General features: G+C 43.8%; 1 protein-coding gene across 1 annotated transcript; it reads left to right on the top strand.

The window, feature by feature from the left end:
• The first annotated feature begins 525 nt into the window (after nucleotides 1-525).
• si:ch1073-335m2.2 (msx2-interacting protein) lies at nucleotides 526-19,218 on the top strand. The gene is made up of 14 exons (XM_061832305.1): nucleotides 526-654; nucleotides 1,291-1,379; nucleotides 4,432-4,905; nucleotides 5,016-5,170; nucleotides 5,405-5,605; nucleotides 7,333-7,484; nucleotides 7,565-7,690; nucleotides 7,779-7,892; nucleotides 7,975-8,088; nucleotides 8,169-8,269; nucleotides 8,503-15,622; nucleotides 15,702-15,896; nucleotides 15,984-16,142; nucleotides 17,206-19,218. Exons 1-14 carry the CDS (start codon nucleotides 526-528, stop codon nucleotides 17,335-17,337), a joined length of 9,261 nt encoding a protein of 3,086 aa, XP_061688289.1. The 3' UTR covers nucleotides 17,338-19,218.
• The last annotated feature ends 288 nt before the right edge of the window (nucleotides 19,219-19,506 follow it).

The following is a 19,506-nucleotide window of genomic DNA, read 5'->3' as shown; positions in this document are numbered from 1 at the left end:
TAAATTAACCACACATTATGATTTCTTAAGATTGCTTTAATTCAAGGTCTGTTTATGGATATTACACCTATGAGGAATATCCTGGCAAGTTCTGGATTTATTTTATTGGAAACTACCCCTGCCTTGGAGCTTCTGGATGTTTTGAAGGAGTCTTTTTTTTTTTTTTTTTTCTCCCCAGAGCATGGATCTAACTTTTTATTTTGACCTGAGACCAGAAACTGGAAATAAATTCACGTCACAGTGGAGTCACAGGTATATGGTATTTTATAATAACAATTTTCAGGACTACCGACATCTGGTTATCCTTTTGTCCATCTTGGCAACTGTTGATAGCTGGATTACTTTTTTTTTTTTTTTTTTTTCCAACCCAAACCATTTTTGACTCCGTGGATACAGCCTGTTTTTGATATGGAACTTAACCATTACACACACCAAGACCAAAATATGAAGTACGTTTTTATTTTTTTCAAGTTGATATCAATCCTAGCACAAGATGAAATAGATTAGCTACATTTCCTCCCAAATATGGAAGGTATCCCAAGAAGACTTCACGAGAACACGGACCATTCCAACTACTATCCACGGAGGTTTGTGGAGCTATTCCTGGCCAAGAAGATTCCAGAAGACTGCACTATTGGACATACACTCCGGGATGTATGGATGTATTCGCCTGCATCCTAGTACGGATTGGTGTAGCTGCCATTGAGTTGGATTACTTGTGTGTGGATGTAGCTGTGCGAGGTGGGCTGATCTCCAGCAAAAAGAGATCCAAAGACGTTTACGAAGTAACGCCACAAGCCCGCCGGCAGGCACATCGGATATGATCCATGGAGTGTGGAATTATGACATATCAAACACCTGGGATTTTATATTTTATAATCATGGAGTAGAAGTGGCTACACAATCTCTGCTATTTTACTCATGTAATAATATGACAAAGACAAGGAATAACTTTTTTTGAATTTTGGAATTCTTGCAAATATTTTTTTTTTTTCTTAGATGATCCATTTGGATGCTCTGTTTAGGACACGTGGATTTGGCTGATTTATCCTGAAGTTCATCATCTTATTTTTTTACGAGCTTTTAAGTTCCTGTTTTTTTTATGTTCTACATGTTCAGAAATCCATTAATTCTGTGGTTGTTTTATTTTTCTTTTTTTCCTCCCCTCATCCCGTGAAGGAAATTCCATTGCCTAATAGTGGATTATCTGACGGCCTCATGCTCCACAGTAATTGAAGATTACTTGCAGTCCGATCCACGAGGCCCGTTTTTGGCACATTCGCGTAACAGATTTTTCCTGTTGATTTTTCATTCCGGCTCTCGCATTCTCACCACCTAGGTTTTATTTGGATTAGTTACCGTAACTTCTTTCCAAAAAGGTTGGTATTGCTCTGTCCTATGCTCATTTCTTTCCTTGTGTGCCTGAAAATGCATCGCTTTTAGATAACATCTGACAGGAGAATGCTTATTCTATAAGTCACGTGAAACATGCTTATATATTTTACTTATATATATATATATATATATATATATATATATATATATACACACACAACACACAGTGGAATTAAGGATAGCACGTCTGCCTTACAGCTGAGACGTTCAAATCCCTATCAGGTCCACCTGTGTGAATTTTGAATGTTCTTCCCACGCTAGTGTGTGTTTGGTCCAGCTATTCTGGCTTCTTCCCACATTAGAAAAACACGAATAAGTTGTGTTCTATGCAACTGCTCGGGGATTAGTCCACCCCACCTTCAACCCCTTTGCCCAAAGTATGTGGGATAGGCTGCCCAGTTCAGCCATGGCCCCAAGGAGGACGAGCGTTATCTAAAATGATTTGTCACAGATTGCGTGAACCATCATTTACGGGTCCATGGAAAGAGGAAAATAATTTGAATTCTAAGTTTATATTTTCATCCAAATTAAATTGACATTTTTACCACAATTGACTGGCAGGAAAGTATTTGGGGTGCCTTCTGGTCAGAAAGGGGAGGAGGAGACTTGGTGGTGGAACCCCAAAATACAGGAAGTCATCCAAAGAGATTAGCAAAGAAGAAGTGGGACACTGAGAGGACTGAGGAGAGGCGAAAGGAGTTCATCGAGATGCGACGTAGGGCAAAAGTAGAGGTGGCGAAGGCTAAACAAGACTCATATGACGACATGTACACCAGGTTGGATCCGAAAGAGGGAGAAAAGGATCTCTGCAGGTTTGCCAGACAGAGGAATAGAGATGGGAAGGATGTGCAGCAAATAAAAGTGATTAAGGATAGTGATGGAAATATGTTGACTGGTGCCAGGAGTGTGCTAAGTAGATATAAAGAGTACTTTGAGAAGTTAATGAATGAAGAGAATAGGCAAAGAGGCAAGCGTGAATGACCAGGAAGTGGCAATGATAAGTAAGGGGGAAGTTAGAAAGTCACTGAACAGAATGAAAAATGGAAAGACAGTTGGTCCTGATGACATACCAGTGGAGGTATGAAAACAATTTGGACAGGTGGCTGTGGAGTTTTTGACCAACGTGTTCAATAGAATAATCCAGGAGAGAAGATGCCAGAAGAAAGGAGGAAAAGTGCGCTCGTCCCCATTTTTAAGAACAAAGGCTATGTTCAGAACTGCTGAAACTACAAAGGAATAAAGATGATGAGCCACACAAGGAAGTTATGGGAAAGAGTACTGGAGGCTAGACTCGGGACAGAAGTAAGTATCTGCGAGCAATAGTATGGTTTCATGCTGAGAAAGAGTACCACAGGTGCATTATTAGCCTTGAGCATGCTCATGGAAAAGTACAGAGAAGGTCAGAAGGAGCTGCATTGTGTCTTTGTAGACCTAGAGAAAGCCTGTGACAGAGTACCAAGAGAGAAATTGTTGTACTGCATGCGCAAGTCTGGTGTGACGGAGAAATATGTTTTAATAGTGCAGGACATGTATGAGGGCAGCAGAACAATGGTGAGGTGTGCCTTAGGTGTGACAGAGGAATTTAAGGTAGAGGTGGGACTGCATCAGGGATCAGCTCTGAGCCCCTTCCTGTTTGCGGTCGTAATGGATAGGCTGACAGATGAGGTTAGACTGCAATCCCCTTGAACTATGATTTTTGCGGATGATATTGTCATCTGCAGTGAAAGCAGGGAGCAGAGAAACAATTAGATTGAGGCACGCACTGCAAAGGAGAGGAATGAAAATTAGCCGAAGTAGAACAGAATATATGTGTATGAATGTGAGAGGTGGAGAAGGAGGAGTGAAGAGTCAGTGAGAAGAAATAGTGAGGGTGGATGACTTCAAATACTTGGGGTCAACAATAGAGAGCAATGGAGAGTGTGGTAAAGAAGTGAAGAAACGAGTCCAAGCGGGTGGAACAGTTGGCAGAAGGTGTCTGGTGTTCTATGGGACAGAAGAGTCTCCGGTAGGATGAAGGACAAAGTTCATAAAACAGTGGTGTGGCCGGCCATGATGTTTGGATTAGAGACGGTGTGGCACTGAAGAAATAACAGGAAGCAGAACTGGAGGTCGCAGAAATGATGATGCTGAGGTCCTCGCTTGGAGTGAACACGGATAGGATTAAAAACGAGATCATTAGAGGGACAGCCAAAGTAGGATGTTTTGGAGACAAGATCAGAGAGAGCAGACTTTGATGGTTTGGACATGTCCAGAAGCGAGAGAGTGAGTATATTGGCAGAAGGGTGACGAGGATGGAGCTGGCAGGTAGAAGACCAAAGAAAAGGTTTAGGAATCTTGTGAGGGAGGACATGAGGATAAGTGAAAGAAAAAGAAGAAGTTATGTAAAACCTGAAGATATATCAAAATTTCACTATTCCTTAAAATATTGAGGGGTGTCGTTTTCGTCAATAGTGAGTAATATATTACTCTACCTGGTATAAAGCTTTATTTTTTGCTGTCTGTCCATTTTTTTGTGGATGGCTTTTCCCCATTAAAATTGTAGATGATCTGGAACCAGTAACTAGACTTTGGGTGGGAGGTTGGGAAAACTGGTCCACGGCCAATTACAGGCCACCGAGGGAGGCGGGGGGTGGGCGCTGACATTCAACTCATAGGCAGTTTTGAGTCATCAATTAAACTAGGAAATGCTTTAGGAATGCTGGCAGTAGTGTACCCATAGACATGTACACAAGCATGGAGAGAACTTGCAAATTCCACACAGAAATTCAGAAGCCTGGATTTGAACGTCTTAACTCAGCTTGTGAGGAGAATATACTTAACACTCAGTCGACATGTTGCCCTTTTTCCTTCCCGAGAAAAGCATATTTGAAGCTTTGTTTTATGAAATGCCGAACAGCTTTGTTACATTTTGGTTAGAATTTGGTATAACGTGATTTTCATTGGCTGGTGTCCATACGCAGGAGAGACTGTAAAGCTGCATGTCAAGAATCCGAGTGACCCATTTCCCCTCTCTGTCCTCTTGTCATTTTGCAGTAGCTCAGAAACCCGCGAACGTGCATATGACCACAGCCCCTATGGACACCACGAGCGCAGCGGCACTTTCGACAGACAGCGGCACTACAACGCCGACTATTACAGGGAGCGCTCTTTGTTCGCTGCTACCGGTCCAGGGAGCAGCGCCATCAGCGGAAGCTTTGAGGCGTCAGACCCCCATTTTGACTCTAGAATTCGAGACCCTTTCTCTCTCGCGACTGCAACACGTCGGGACCTCTACAGAGATGACAGAGGCCGGCGCGTTGACAGAACGTACCATCCCCGTCGGAGCCGGTCGTCCCATTCCTCACAGTCTCGGCACCCTTCTCCCCAGCGGACAACTGGTCAGACCTCCAAAACCGCTCATTCCCCTAAACGAGCACCTCTATCCCCCGGAAGAGTCCCTCGATCTCAATCCCGCAGCAGATCGTCAAGCTCCGATTCCGTGAGCAGCACCAGCAGTACAGGCAGCGGCAGGTGGGGCAAGTTTTTGGGTGGGATTGTCACTGTGTCTTCAGCATTAAATCACGTCACCATAATTTGTTTTAGACTTTCGAATGTGTGATTATGTTCCCTTTTGGCTACAGCGATTCCCACAGCAGTTCAAGCGATGGATCACGAGCGCGTTCCGTTCAGTCGTCAGCTGCGCATGCACCGCCTCAGTCGTCAATGGTGCTTGACTCCGATGAGCCACGTAGAAGCTTTGGGATTAAAGTGCAAAATCTACCCGCGCGATCCACAGGTAGGCTTTGTTCCTGATGTTGAAGTTTAAAAAAAAAAAAATAGCTGTAAAATAGCTCAAGCTGTTCTTTTATTGTAAATGGTCGTGACTGGGTGTTTTGAGGGATAATGATTGCTAATAAACACAATATATTGACACTGTTGGTGTGTAATACCATGTATCTTGTCATCAGTATGCTTTCCACTATATTTATGATTATGCAGACTTACACAATGCAATATGTTATCTGTTCAGACACAAGCTTAAAAGACGGACTCTTCCACGAGTTCAAGAAACACGGTAAAGTGACCTCCGTGCAGATCCACGGGACATCAGAAGATCGCTACGGCTTGGTGTTCTTCAGACAGCAAGAGGATCAAGAAAAAGCCCTTAGCGTCCCGAAAGGAAAACTGTTCTTTGGTATGCTGATTGAAGTCACGGCGTGGAACGGTCCCGGTAAGTGAAATAATCTAAAATGGGGATTTTAATTGTTTATTGTTGCTGTCAGGCTCACAAACTCATTTATTGTACTATTCATACACCCAAAAAAATAACAGCCGTCACATTATGTATGTGTATCTATAGTGGACTCCCGCCTGCTCTTTCCCAGAATTACGAACCGAGCCTGATAGCCAATAGCAAATAATTAGTACTTTTCAAGAAGTTATTAAAATTGTGTTAAACCATGGGTCGGGAATCTTTACGTCTGAAAGAGCCATAAAGGCCAAATATTTTAAACCTCAACATTGGATATTAACAGCCACACTAAACTACGGCAACCCCACTTGGACAAACTGTCTCTGTGTCATTTGCGTTGCCTGCCATGCCATATTACGGCAACCCCACTGGGACAAACCTCTGCGTTATTTGCGTTGCCCGCACGACAGAAATCACATCTACTGTATGTCTTTTGCAAGGCATATGCAACCACCAAAAGAGCCAGGTATGGCCCGCAAGCCATAGGTTCTCGACCCCTGGTTTACACCAAGTATGGTTTATATTTTGAGAACCTCTCCAAGTCACCATCTTTTGGCTTTCATGTGTAATTAAACATTTATTGGCAGATTTTTGCCTGGTCACAGCATTGGTCGCTATGCTCCATTAATAGTAGTTCAAAATTTTACATGGCGATCAATTATATTTGAAGATAATTGTTTGCTATGTCAAAACTTGCAATCATTAAACACTTCCCTGTTTTGTTGCACTGTTTTTAGTATTTTAGCATTAGTCATTCAGGAATTAAGAGAAGTTGGCAATTCTAATAATACTGTACATTTAAAAAAGTAAACGTTTTTAATATTGACTGCCCAGTGATAGTTCGACAAACTGGATTTCGCTCTTGGCCAGGCAGCTGGGATATGCTGCGACTCACTTACAACCCGAATGAGGATAATCACAATTGGAAATGGAATAGAGCATCAATCAATAAATAAGCACTGGTCACGTTGATTAAACTAAAAAAAAAAAAAAACAAAGCATAAACCAATCAATCTCTTGTTGGGAGGTGCTCGACTCGCTCATGCTGCATTTACATATAACACACAAGGAATTTGTGGGGATGGGGTGAAATTGTAAACTGGTTGGTTGAATTTGCGTGAATTGTTGCCATTGCAGCAAAGTAAATTTTTTTGAAGGAAATGTGTAATATAAAAATGTTACCTCTCAAAAAAATAAAAAAGGAGTGGGGGGGGGGGGAATACTTAATCACAAGAGACAAGCCATATGGCAGCTAGCCAGTCTGTGGTTAGTGTGGGAAACCAATTTCGTAGTCCACAATGTTCTTTGGGGCTCCTCTTGGTGAAACAGTACAAACAGATGACTCATGCGGACAACAGCAGTCACAGAAAATGTGCAACTATTTTCGTATGTATTTTAATTTTGATTGAACGCGAGTACAATTGTAACACTGCAGGTTCGCATTTGTTTGGTGTGTTCACTCATGCACAAGAAAATGCTCAACAATGGCTCACTTCATCTGTGAGGTCATCGCGGACCCGTCTGCACCCCTTTCTCAGTATGATAAAGCACATGCGTCGGCCAGCAAATGTGTAATAATAAGCGCTCAGTTACGTTTCTGATCATAGCTGTTTTACGTAATTTTTTCCGTAGGGTACGTTTTTGTGCTAATGCTAAAGACAATCAGCTCTATTGTTTTTCATATTGGTGACATTTTGTTTTCTTAGAAACAGAGAGCGAGAATGAGTTCAGGCCGCTGGATGGCAGGATAGATGAATTCCACCCAAAAGCCACAAGAACGTTATTTATTGGCAACCTCGAGAAGACAACCAGCCGTGAACAGCTTTTTGAAAATTTTCAACGATTTGGAGAAATTGTCGTAAGATGCCATCTTACTGTAAATGTTTATTCTCTGTATGACTGTGCGGCCTTTTAAACGTTTTTCTTGTTCTCCACTAGGACATTGACATCAAGAAAATGAACGGAATTCCTCAGTACGCATTTGTTCAGTATTCTGATATTGCCAGTGTTTGCAAGGCCATTAAAAAGATGGATGGCGAGTATCTTGGCAGTAATAGACTAAAGGTAATATTCAACAAATAAAGTTGCTTTGCTGTGTGGTTGTGAGTGCAACGCTTACTTTTGTGTAATATTTATACCGTCCCATTTTTAGCTTGGTTTTGGGAAAAGTATGCCGACAGCGTGTGTTTGGCTCGATGGGCTGACATCCAGTATAACAGAGCATTACCTCTCTCGGCATTTCTGTCGTTACGGACATGTTGTCAAGGTAAACTATATATTCTGTTTTTTTTTTTTTTTAAATAACACCTTATCAAATGGGCTGAAGCATTTTTTTTTTTTTTTTTTAGGTTTTATTTGACAGAATGAAAGGGATGGCCCTCATCTTCTTCAACAACACAGATTTTGCTCAGGCTGCTGTGAGAGAGACCAAAGGCTGGAAGATTGGAGGCAGCAAGATTAAGGTGAACAAAATTGTCGAGTATGCCATTTTTAAAAGAACTAAAATTTGAATTTAACAATACAATCATTTTGTCTGTCATAGGTGGACTTTGCAAGCCAAGAGAGTCAGCTGGCATTCTTCAGAACTATGCAGACATCTGCGCAAGACATTAGAGAGCTTTATGAAATTCCTCCTGAACGAAGGTAAATTGTGTACAATGTTAATTCCGTACTTAGTAATTGTTAATGCAACAGTTTGTGGCAACTCAATTGCGACCTATTTAACCAGGTATTGAACTAGGTAGAATATGTCTGGATTACATGATAATGCATTAGTTTTAGACTTAATTGTCTTGGGTTTGAAAAGGGAAATGTTTGTGTAACTCTGTGAATTTGGCAATGTTTAATTTTCGTTTTGTCTCCTATTCATGAAACAGGGAGGATCGGAGGCCCCTGTACCACGAATTTACAGCAGAGAGGGCTTACTATGAAACGATACGCACGCCTGGCCTTTATACAGAGGATGCTCGAAGAGAGTATGCTGCTCGCAGTAGGGACCGTTTCCCTGAATTGGAACATTTTCAGGGGGAACACTTTGACCCACGTTACCATGAAGACCCACGGGACTACAGGGACTATCGAGATCCCTTTGAGCAAGACATTCGAAAATACACATATATTCAACGAGAACGAGAGCGTTTTGAAGCAGACCGAAATAGATGGAGTCCCTCTCATCATCGCCGGCCCATTACACCTGCCGCGTCACCATCACCGACTGATCGTGCGCCGAGAGAATCCGAGCGCCGGGTTTATAGTCACTCGTCTGAAAGGAGTGGTAGTGTAAGCTCACTTTCACCCCCACACTTTGAGAAGTCTGAAAAGACTGTGGTAGAGCCTACATCAAAGAGTGAAAAGATTGAAAAGAGTACTCAACCTGATAGAGTCGTGGGCTCTGAAAAAACCAAGCGGACCAAACGAAAAGAGAGAGGCGACAAAGCAGAGAGACTCAAATCAAGGAAAGTGAAGGGCCAATCTCCATCCAATCCACTTCCGGCCACAGAGCTTGATACCTCTCTGGAAGCAGGCACCGTTAGAGGAAAGGGACCTGAACAAGATGCCCAAGATAGGCAGAAATATAAGGGGGACAATGACTCTGTTACTGGAAGTCAGTTCTCAGGGACCCATGACTCCTTGAAAAGCGAGAGATCTGAAACGGCTAAAGGTGACAATTCTGATATGGATGGAAAAAGTCGAGTCAAAAAACATATTAAGTCTGAGACTGGAAATGATCCGAAAGACTCATCAGTGGATTCAGATCGCCTTGCTGCAAGGAAAAGGCGCTTTGCTGATTCAAGTGGAAGGACTATTCATCAAAAGCGAAGCAGAGTTGAAGAAGAGGATTCTAATCAGTCCCAAGACCCTGGCGTGATTACACCGTATGGGAAAGATATCGACTCTGATAAGCATAAAGAAACCCCACGCAGAGATTCAAGATTTAAAAGTGGAACACAGAAGGACCTTCAAGAGGACAAAATACCAAGGGACAAAATAGAGGGTTCGTTGGATTCTTCCGAGTCAAAACGACTCCCAGCCCACACTCCATCACGAAGATTATCACACGAGGGTAATGCAGACCAAGGGTCTTTGAAAGAACAGGAACACAGTGCTATTTTCAAATTTAGTGGTCAGGCAGCGGAAACTGCCAAAAGCATTAAGATTAAGGAAGAGCACGTGGACATTGACCTGTCTCAGAGTTACCGCAAGCAAATGGAGCAAAATAGAAGATTGCATCAGCAACAACACCGAGAATCTGACAAACCTGTCAAACTTATCAAACAAGAAAATGAAAGCGAGGATCTGGAACACCGTAGTCTTGTGCATGAAGTTGGGAAACCACCTGAAGATGTCACAGATAATTTCCCATCTCACAGGCAAAAGAAACTGGATCAGTTTGACAGTGAAGGAATCAAGAGGGAGCGTGTTTATAGGAGCTTCAGGCAGAAAAGTGAAGATCCTGATTGGAACAACACGTCTTCTCCAGGACACCAGTTTTCGCAACATACAGAGGAGGACTTTGATCATTCTCAGAAAGAGCTTGCCAGAAATGAAAGAAATGACCCCGATTTGGAGCTGCTTGTCAAAAGGACACATAGTACCCATGTCAACAAATCCAACACGGTTAACGCAGAAGAGGAGCAACAAAAGAGGTGGGAGAGCAGAGTGAAGCGAAACATGCTACCTGACATAAACTTTTCTAGAAATCTTGGTAAAAATGTTCAAAACCGCAAACGCATGGAATTTGGTGTTTGGCATGATATAGAGCCAGGGGAGGTGAGATCTGACTCTGAGGAGGATCGAGAAGCTGAGCCCCGTTCTCCTGTGGCATCCACTTCAAAGTCTTTTTCAGAGAGGCCGAGGGGTGAAAGATTTTCAGACCCGAAAACAGCACATCTTGAAAGGAATAAATTCTACTCCTTTGCACTTGACCAGACCATCACACCAGATACAAAGGCTCTGCTTGAGCGTGCAAAATCCTTGTCATCTTCCAGAGAAGATAACTGGTCCTTCTTAGATTATGATTCTCACTTTGCAAGTTTTCGAAATCGCAAAGATACTGAGAAAATAGAATCAACACCGCGGCCTACACCTTCGTGGTACATGAAAAAGAAAAAGATCCGCAGTGGATCTGAAGATAAACTTGATGATCGGAAGGTAGAGCCAAAGCCGGAGGAACAAGAACGAAGAGAGCTGTTTGCCTCCCGCTTCCTTCACAGCCCTGTTTTTGAGTTAGACTCAAGACGACTTCAACATCTGGAACGAAAACATGAAGAAGCTGAGCATGGTCAAAACCAGCAAGGAACAGGAGATGAAGTTGACTCAGCCCCAGTCGTTCTGTTCCATAGTCGTTTTTTGGAACTTACAAGACTGCAGCAACAAAAGAATAAAACACAACCGGAGGAAATGATGGATGAAATAAAAATCGAAAAAGTATCAACAGAAGAGACACAAATTTTGCAATCACCAGAACCTAAAGAATCTATAATTGAACCAGAAATTAAACCCATCAGTCCTGCTGAAGACTCGGTGTCTGAATCCAGGGTAACAACGCCTGTCTCACAGACATTGCTAAAAGAGTTTCCTCCTGTTGAGCAATCGTCTTTACCCACTGAACCATCTTCTATTTTCATAAAGGAAGAAAAAGAACATGTGGCTGTGGAGTATTCACTAATTGAGCCTACCACTGATTCAGAAGATGCATCCATCAAACAAGAAGCCAGTTTTGGAACAGATGTTTATAAGCTTTCTCCTTTTGAAATTAAAGAGGAGGATGTTAGGACAGAAGATGTCAAACCTGATGTAGAGGAGCAGAGTAGCGGCAATTTGCACGAGTTTGTCAGTCCTTCAGAACCAGAGCTTGACTGTGAAGCAGCGCAGTCCGAAATCCCTCCACTTATAATTTCGGCAATAACTACTCATGGTGAGTGTAATGACTTAGCAAAGAAAGAGATGTATTGTACAGTTTCAGAGTCTGAGGAAGAAAAAACGGTTAAAGTTACTAAAGAGTCCGGCGATGACATAAACATTGTAGGAAACTCTGCTAATAAGGAGTATAAAACAAAAGAAATGAAAACAAAAAAGGGCAGACCACCTGCAGTTGAAGTTGCTTCAACTGTTGTCTCTGTATCTGCTCCTGAAAAACAAGCCACGAGAAAGAGTGAGCGCATCGACAAAGAGAAACTGAAACGCGGCTCCTCTCCAAGAGCGGAATCTAAGTCCACGGGAAAATCTCCTCTTCACGGATCAGACGCCGATGTCTCGGAGCAGAGCATATCGTCGGGCAGAGCGAGACGTAGAAATGTGAAGTCTGTGTATGCGACCCCAGTTGAAGATGATACGCAGTGTCGGACTGCAAAGGATATTCAAGAGTCGCCGCGTTCTGCGAGGAAACGTGGCACGGACAAGGACGCTACACAGCAGCAGAACAATGAGCAAGATTTACCTCCTCCCACTCCTACAGCTAAACGAGGCCGGCCTCCTAAGAATCGTAAGCTAAGCGAGGACGCTTCCGCGGTTAAAGTGGACAAAATAAGAACGGAAACCAAAAGCACGGAACCAAATGAATCTGAGGGTTGTGAGAAGATCCCGAGAAATTTGAAGGGAAAATCCTCCCCCAGTGCCACGAAAAGTACAACAATTCAGGTGCCTACAGCTCAACTATGTGGATCAACAAGGAAAGGGGAAAAAAACGAGGTGACGGAGGCCAATGATCAGGAAATGGATGGCGCTGATGACCGTACCCTGACTTTGGTAGACTCCTCTAAAGAAGCCCAATCATCTGAAGTTGACCAAAAGAAAGAGGAAAAAGACAAACACAAAAAAGAAACGTTCAGAGACAGCACTGCTCTGAATGAAAAGATGTATGAAGTGAAATCGAATGGTAAAGAGGAATTTCCCTCAGTTTTAGAAGAAAAAAGCACCATAGAAAAAGAAAAGCTTGTCAAAGGAAAAAAGTTGCCGAGGACCCCAAAGTCTCCTGTTCTCAAGAACCTTAAAATCAGACTAAATGTCAAAGAGGTGAAAGATCATGTTTCAAAGTGCACCGGCAGAGGGGGGAACAATGAAGACGGTGACGTTTCTTTGGAAAAAAATGAACATCTGGAAACATCCAAAAGTTTAACTTCACACGAGATGGAATTGGAACAGGCCGTTGAGAACATTGCCAAACTCACAGATCCGCCTTTCCCGAGAGAACCTCAAACACTAACTGGCCCAATAACGGACTTAAAAAGTTTCTCAGATGAAGAAAAACCTAATCCAGCTAGTGAAACAGAACTCATTGCTGCCATCGACTCAATCACCGCTGAGGATGTAGCCGTCTCTTTATCCCAAGCACCACCTATTGGGGTTGACATAACTTCAGAACCACACATGCAAGACTCAGTTCAGCCTGCTAAGGAAGGCGAACCTGAAATGAATACGGTTAATATCCAGGAAGAGCCTCTCTTACCAGCCATTTCCAAAAAAGGCACTAAGGGAAGACCCAAGACCACTAAACGTCCGAAAAGCCAAAAGACACGTAAAGATTCAAAAGAACAACCGCCACCAAATGAAGAGACTTCAACTGTTTTAGTTCAGAACGCAGCCAGTGTAAAGATTGTCCCAGAAATGATTCCTTCAGCAGCTACTGCTGCTGTAATCACACCTACTACATGGAAGCCAGAACAGGAGCCTTTAGCTGTTAAGGCTCCTGAAAAAGTAGAGTCAGAGTCACCTCCTGAAGAGCTGATTCAACATATCAAAACTGTTTACCCGCAGTCCAAAAGTCCAGTAGGCCCAAAGCCCCAATCACCTTCCCTGTCACCGTTGGCATGCAGACCAAATATTAAGCCTATTCAAAACAGTAGAGCACCGGTCTCTCCACCAGATTGGCTCCACCACTCTGTGGATGCAGGAGTTCCTCCTTTACCGGCCTTGCCTCTCGCACACAAGGAAAGCCAACCTTCATCTGACTCTGAAAATATCGACATTGATCGCGATCTGCGGCAGATTCTTTTGAAACACAAAACTATTTCTCTGCCGGGAAGTAGTTATGCACCTACCAATTTGCCCACAGTCCAAGATAAGAACCTCTCTGAGCGTACCACTACTTTACCAGTTGTGCCAAATAAATTACCACTGCCCGACTGCAGAATGTCACCTCAGTCCGTTCGAACACCAGCCACACTGCCGTCTCCTGAGACCAAGTCTGTGATCTCTGTCATTGCGTCCACTGCACTGCACTCCTCTGTCATTAGTCGTGTATGCAACCCTCCTGAGCATGACGAAAAAGTGAACCTAAATATTGGAAATCAGGGTGCTGATATGGCTCTCCCTAAACCCAACTACAGGCCCAGCAAAGATGATCCTGGCTCATACCACGGACCAACTATTGTTGATGAAGGGGCAAGCGCTAAACGTTTTATTGTTGAAAGTTCCACTCTTGGTACAGGTTCTTGCCCAGGTCTCAGGGTAAATACCTCTGAAGGAGTAGTGGTTTTAAGCCACTCGGGACAGAAAACTGAGGGACCCCAAAGGATAAGTGCAAAAATAAGTCAAATTCCACAAGCAACAGTGGGGGAAATGGAATCTCAGCAGCTTGTATCGATGCCCCAAATGAAACAGGAAATGTACGTTCATCCTCAATCAGGCATTCAAAAAGGGTCTTTGCAGACAGATCATGGTCATCCTGGTAAAACCCAGTCAACCTTTTCTTCGAATAAGCAAGAAGGCACAGGTTTGGAGAAAATGGAGCCTACCTACCACTCTGGTCCTCAAGGTGTTGTAAAGCGTCTCACACAGGGAGTCGGTAATCAAAGTATGAGCTCGATGTACCACCAGGAGTACCTTCCGACAAAACATCAAAAGAAAATCGATAGTGGAGATTCTCATGGCGCAGATGGTTCTAAGGCATCATGGGCTTCTGCTATTAGTCCTGCAATCAGTCCCCATTTGCCCTCTCCTCCTGGAAACCACGTAGGCTTTGTTACAGCAGCTGGCGACAGACCTCCTTCGCATCTCGGGGGCATCAAACAGGAGCCGCGATCCCCGCGCAAGTCAAATCATCCACATTCTCCATTTACTAAAGTGTCCTCACCCATCGGGTCTTCATCACCTAAGGGCATACCGGTCATGTTGCCTACCGGGCTTCCCGCCATGCCACAGTTCATCACAGGCGTGCATCATCCGGAGCAGTCCGTCATCATGCCGCCTCATAGTGTCCCCGGAGCGTTGGGCCGAATGTCACCTCACCCCGCTACCCAGTCGATTCCAGTGGGACATCTCGTCCAGGGAGACGTTCGGGTCAATACACCCCCACTCTCTGTGATGAGCTACGGGATGCATAGTGAGTCGCTTCCCTCTCCCTGGTCTGGTTCCATGCAGCAACGACCCACTTCCCCCCAAACTGTTGGCAGGGACAAGGTCCTCAAGGTGAACCCAAGTGCTTTAAGGAGTCACGACATAGACCAAGAAGAATCGAGACGCTTTCACCAGCCAGGGCGTCAACCTGCCACACAGCTAAAACCGGAAACCATGCAGTCAGATCCTCGGGGGAGTTTCCGAAGTGGTGTGCCGATGGAAGCGTATATGGCGCAGAGAGAGATGCGTGCGCTCCAACACCAACAAGGAGAGCGTTCGTCCACTGACCCTCATTCGGGGCACCTTCAAGAGACTCACCCCCCCACCTCTGCGCCTTCCAGTTTACCAATGTCTTTGTCTCCGAGGGCACACATTCTGCCTAAAAGTGTTTCTGAGAAGGATATCGCGAAGCCATTAGAGGCTAAAAGGCCCCACTCCCCCCTTTCTAAAGATGGACTAATTGGGATCCGGCAGGCGGGCCCCACAATCTCGTCACCCCAGAGGGTTACGATCATGCCTCCGGGACTTAGCGGCGCCTTCCCAGAGTACTCTCAGATGTACTCAAACCCAAGGACCATCCATTCCCAGATGCCCGATGCGACGCATGTGGTTCCTGATGGCAAAATCGCGCAGCCTGTTAACATGGTGCAGTTGCTCACAGTAAGAGAAACTCATGACGAAATGTTTTTATGAAGTCATTCAGTTCTTGTTCAACACTTTGCTCGCTAAACCTCCACAGAAATACCCGATTGTCTGGCAAGGGTTACTTGCGCTCAAGAACGACACGGCTGCGGTCCAGTTGCATTTTGTGTGTGGCAACAAAGCTTTGGCTCATCGATCGCTGCCCCTCCAGGAAGGCGGCGCCTTCCTCAGAATTGTTCAGAGGATGAGACTGGAGGCGCCTCAGCTGGAGAGCGTCGCCAGAAGAATGACGGTACGTGCTCCGGACTTTCTGCCACTTGGTTCACTGTTCCTGTTTTTCTCGTTTCATAGTGATGTGCACATGATTGTTTTGCAATAGGGGGAGTGCGACTTCTGTCTTTTGCTTGCTTTGCCCTGTGGACGAGATCAAGACGACGTTCTGAACCAGACCCAGGCTCTAAAGGCGGCGTTTATCAACTACCTGCAGACAAAGTTGGCGGCCGGCATTATTAATATCCCAAATCCAGGTTCCAATCAGGTGAACCCAGTTATTTAGTTTGTCTCGCTTGTTTTGGATTTTGCCTGTTGGCTGAATCTGTCTTAAGGTATAATATGTAATCCTCTTCCTCTGAGAAAACATATTTACCGTAATTCCCGGCCTACAGAGCGCACCTGGTTATAAGCCTCACCCGGTACATGTAAAGGAAATACTATTGGTACATAGATACGCCGGAGCCGTATAAAAGCCGCAAGTGCCCACATTGAAACACCAGATATTTACAAAGAAAGACGGCACACACGGTAACGCTCGCGCTGCTGCGCTAAAAGGAACGGTTTAAAAAAAAAAAACATATTGGTAAAAACCACTGAGACACGGCAGTAACATCCTAGCGCAGCTCTAACAGGGTCCGCCCTAGTAAAAGTCACTTCCTTGGCACATATATTCCACCGGTCTCACTCTTACCCTTTGCGCTCGAGTACCCCCTTGCGGGTGTTAGAAAAAACGTGTAAAAGCCGCAAGTGGCCACATTGGAAAAACGAGATATTTACAAAGAGTTTACACAGAGAGTTTAAGGCTAGCGCCGCTGCGCACGCTAAAGCTAGCGCCACCGCGGCAACAGAGCCGCTTAAAACAAAAAACATACCGGAAAAAATTACTGAGACACGGCAGTAACACGCTAGTGCAGTGCTAACAGGGCCGCACCGGTAAAAGTCATTTCCTCGACACATATATTCCACCGGTCTCTTACCTTCTCCACTCGAGTGCCCCCTTGCAGATGTTGGGGAAAAAAAATGCACAAATTAGCCGCATCACCACATAAACCGCAGGGTTGAAAGCGTGTGGGGAAAAAAGTGGCAGTTTGTAGGCCGGAAATTACGTTACTTAAAGGAGACGTTTGCAATTTTTACATTGCTATTACAACGGCATTTATTTTTGTACCACGAGGACTTGTAGAAGTGAAGTATTTAAACGTTCACGTTGTTGCTGCTACCATACATCGAAAGAGCTTCTCTTGTTAATAGTTGTTTTCTTCCGAATATTTTCATTCGAGTAACTACGTCGCATATGTTGTCTTTTTTTTTTTTTTTTTTCCCCCCAGCCGGCCTACGTACTGCAGATTTTCCCACCATGTGAATTTTCCGAGAGCCACTTATCCCAGCTGGCCCCCGACCTCCTCAACCGGATCTCCAGCATCTCCCCTCACCTCATGATCGTCATCACCTCCGTGTGACCTTCGCAGCGAGGGACTCCCGTCTCGGCGGATGGACCCCAAGAGCCGCAGATGAGCCTCAGGAAACCAGAGGGAATACACGAGTCTTTTTATTCTTCCCCCCCCCCCCCCCCCCAGTCCTGACTTTACGTCATCCCCCTCCCCCGTCTGGTGTTTTTGTCCTTCTCAAAAGAACTCAGGGATGGACCCAAACCAGAATCTTTTTTTTTTTTTTTTTTTTGTTTTTACCATTTCTGCTGTATTTCTATTTATTGGAGTTTTACTTTTCTGTGAAGAAATCAAATTTGGATGCTTGATGAACAGGAATGATAGACTGACCGGATGGCCTTTTTATTGATCCCCCCCCCCCCCAACAAGAGGGTCACGGATGTTGAAGAAAATAACACACAAAAAAGACAATTTCACCATGTAATTTTAAATATGTACATACTGCCTCTACTGTGCTTTCTTTAAGAGGATGAGGAATAAAAAAAAAGAATAAAAAAAAAAGACCCCGCAGAGGACCACCGATTTCAATTCCGACAGCTTGGTTCATTGACCCCCCCCCGCCCCCCGGACGCCCTCATCCCCCCTCCCCCGCCACTACTGAAACCGTTTACACTTCCGGCTCCACCATTTGCATCGATCAAGCAACAGTTTCCTTCGGATGTTTTGGAATATCGGACGCTGTAAATATTTTAAATATTTAAACTTGGGACAACGGAACTCGGGAAAACCTGGCAGAGACTTGAACTCTGGGATTGTACCAGAAAACAGAATGGAAATTGATGGATATTCTTGATTTTTCAATTTTTATTTTTTATTTTTTTTCCCCCTTGGGTGTAAATACTTGTAACACAAGAAGGTTGGCAAGCTCTCTTGTAGAGTCTGCTGATGGCACTTCATATTTTGTAACTGAAATAATAAAAAAAAAAAAACAAATCTACAGAAATCTTGGAATATTAAATTATAATCATTTTAATTTTCCCTTTTGGGTTGTTATCTGATTGTTTTGAGGCAAAAAAATTTACCGAGTCCAAATAAAACTCGTGAGGTCTGATGCAGAAAATACAAATGAGCTCAGAAATATTCATACCTTGGCCACGTTTTTAGTTGAAATAAATCAAATTTGGTTGGTTTGTATATTTTAGTCTGGTAATTTTTTTTTCAATATACAATTCAAAAACCATGATTATTTGTACAATGTTTACATTTTAGTTTATTGAACATGAATTTTGTTAGACATTTCAGTAGTGCTTTAAAATGGTGCTAAAGTTTGTTTCCTCAATATCAGCCGATAAGAGATTATGGATACCGTTTTTATTTTTAATCTTAAATCATATTTGTTGCTGTAACCATGTGCCTCTTTGTCTCTATCGCCTCTAGCTGTTTTTCGCTCTCTTGCACTCAACTGGTTAGCATATCTGCCGCACAGTTAAGAGGTTGTGAGTTGAAATCTGGGATCTGGCCTTCCTCTGTGGAGCTTGAATGTCCTCCCCTGTGCCTGTGTGGGTTTTCTCTGGGTGTTCTGGCTTCCTCCCTCAGACCAAATACATAATTGAACATCGAAAACTATCGTAATTTCCGTCCTATAAACCATGACTTTTTTTCCACACTCTTTCAACCCTGGAGTTTATGCGGTTGATGTGGCTAATTTGTGCATTTTTTTTTTTTTTTCCCCAACAGCCGCCAGGGGGTACTCAAGCGTAAAAGGTAAAGAGTGAGACGGGTGGAATATATGTGCCCAGGAAGTGACTTTTACCGGTCTGGTCCTGTTAGCGCTGCACTACCGTGTTACTGCCGTGTCTCAGTGATTTTTACCAGTATGGTTTTTTTTCTTTAAAACTAGCCCTGTTAGCACAGCAGCCCTAGCATCGGCATTAGCGCACACAGCGACGCTAGCGTTAAACTCTGTGTACCATCTTTGTAAATATCTCATTTTTCAATGTGGGCACTTGCGGTTTTTACACGGCTGTGGTGTATGTATGTACCAAATGGTATTTCCTTTACAAATGTACTGGTGAGGCTTATAACCAGGTGCACTCTGTAGGCTGGAAATTATGGTCAATTTTGTGAATGGTTGCCTTATAGAGTGTGTATGTCTATACAGCTGAAAGATCAACGATAAAAAAAATACTAATAATTTGGGGCTTTATTATGGAAGTAAATATGTGCCACCAGAATTTGAAA

Source organism: Syngnathoides biaculeatus, chromosome 10 (assembly GCF_019802595.1).
Source record: "Syngnathoides biaculeatus isolate LvHL_M chromosome 10, ASM1980259v1, whole genome shotgun sequence".
In the NCBI taxonomy this organism is placed as follows: domain Eukaryota; kingdom Metazoa; phylum Chordata; class Actinopteri; order Syngnathiformes; family Syngnathidae; genus Syngnathoides; species Syngnathoides biaculeatus.
Note: the sequence above shows the minus strand (reverse complement) of the source record. Positions and strands in the feature narration are given on the sequence as shown.

What these genes read in the sequence shown, in the direction of transcription:
- si:ch1073-335m2.2 (XM_061832305.1), top strand. Translation starts at nt 526, where the DNA reads ATGGAAGGTATCCCAAGAAGACTTCACGAGAACACGGACCATTCCAAC. An exon ending in TTGGAGGCAGCAAGATTAAG is followed by an intron (nt 8,089 to 8,168) that starts GTGAACAAAATT and finishes TGTCTGTCATAG; the next exon opens with GTGGACTTTGCAAGCCAAGA. An exon ending in GAAATTCCTCCTGAACGAAG is followed by an intron (nt 8,270 to 8,502) that starts GTAAATTGTGTA and finishes TTCATGAAACAG; the next exon opens with GGAGGATCGGAGGCCCCTGT.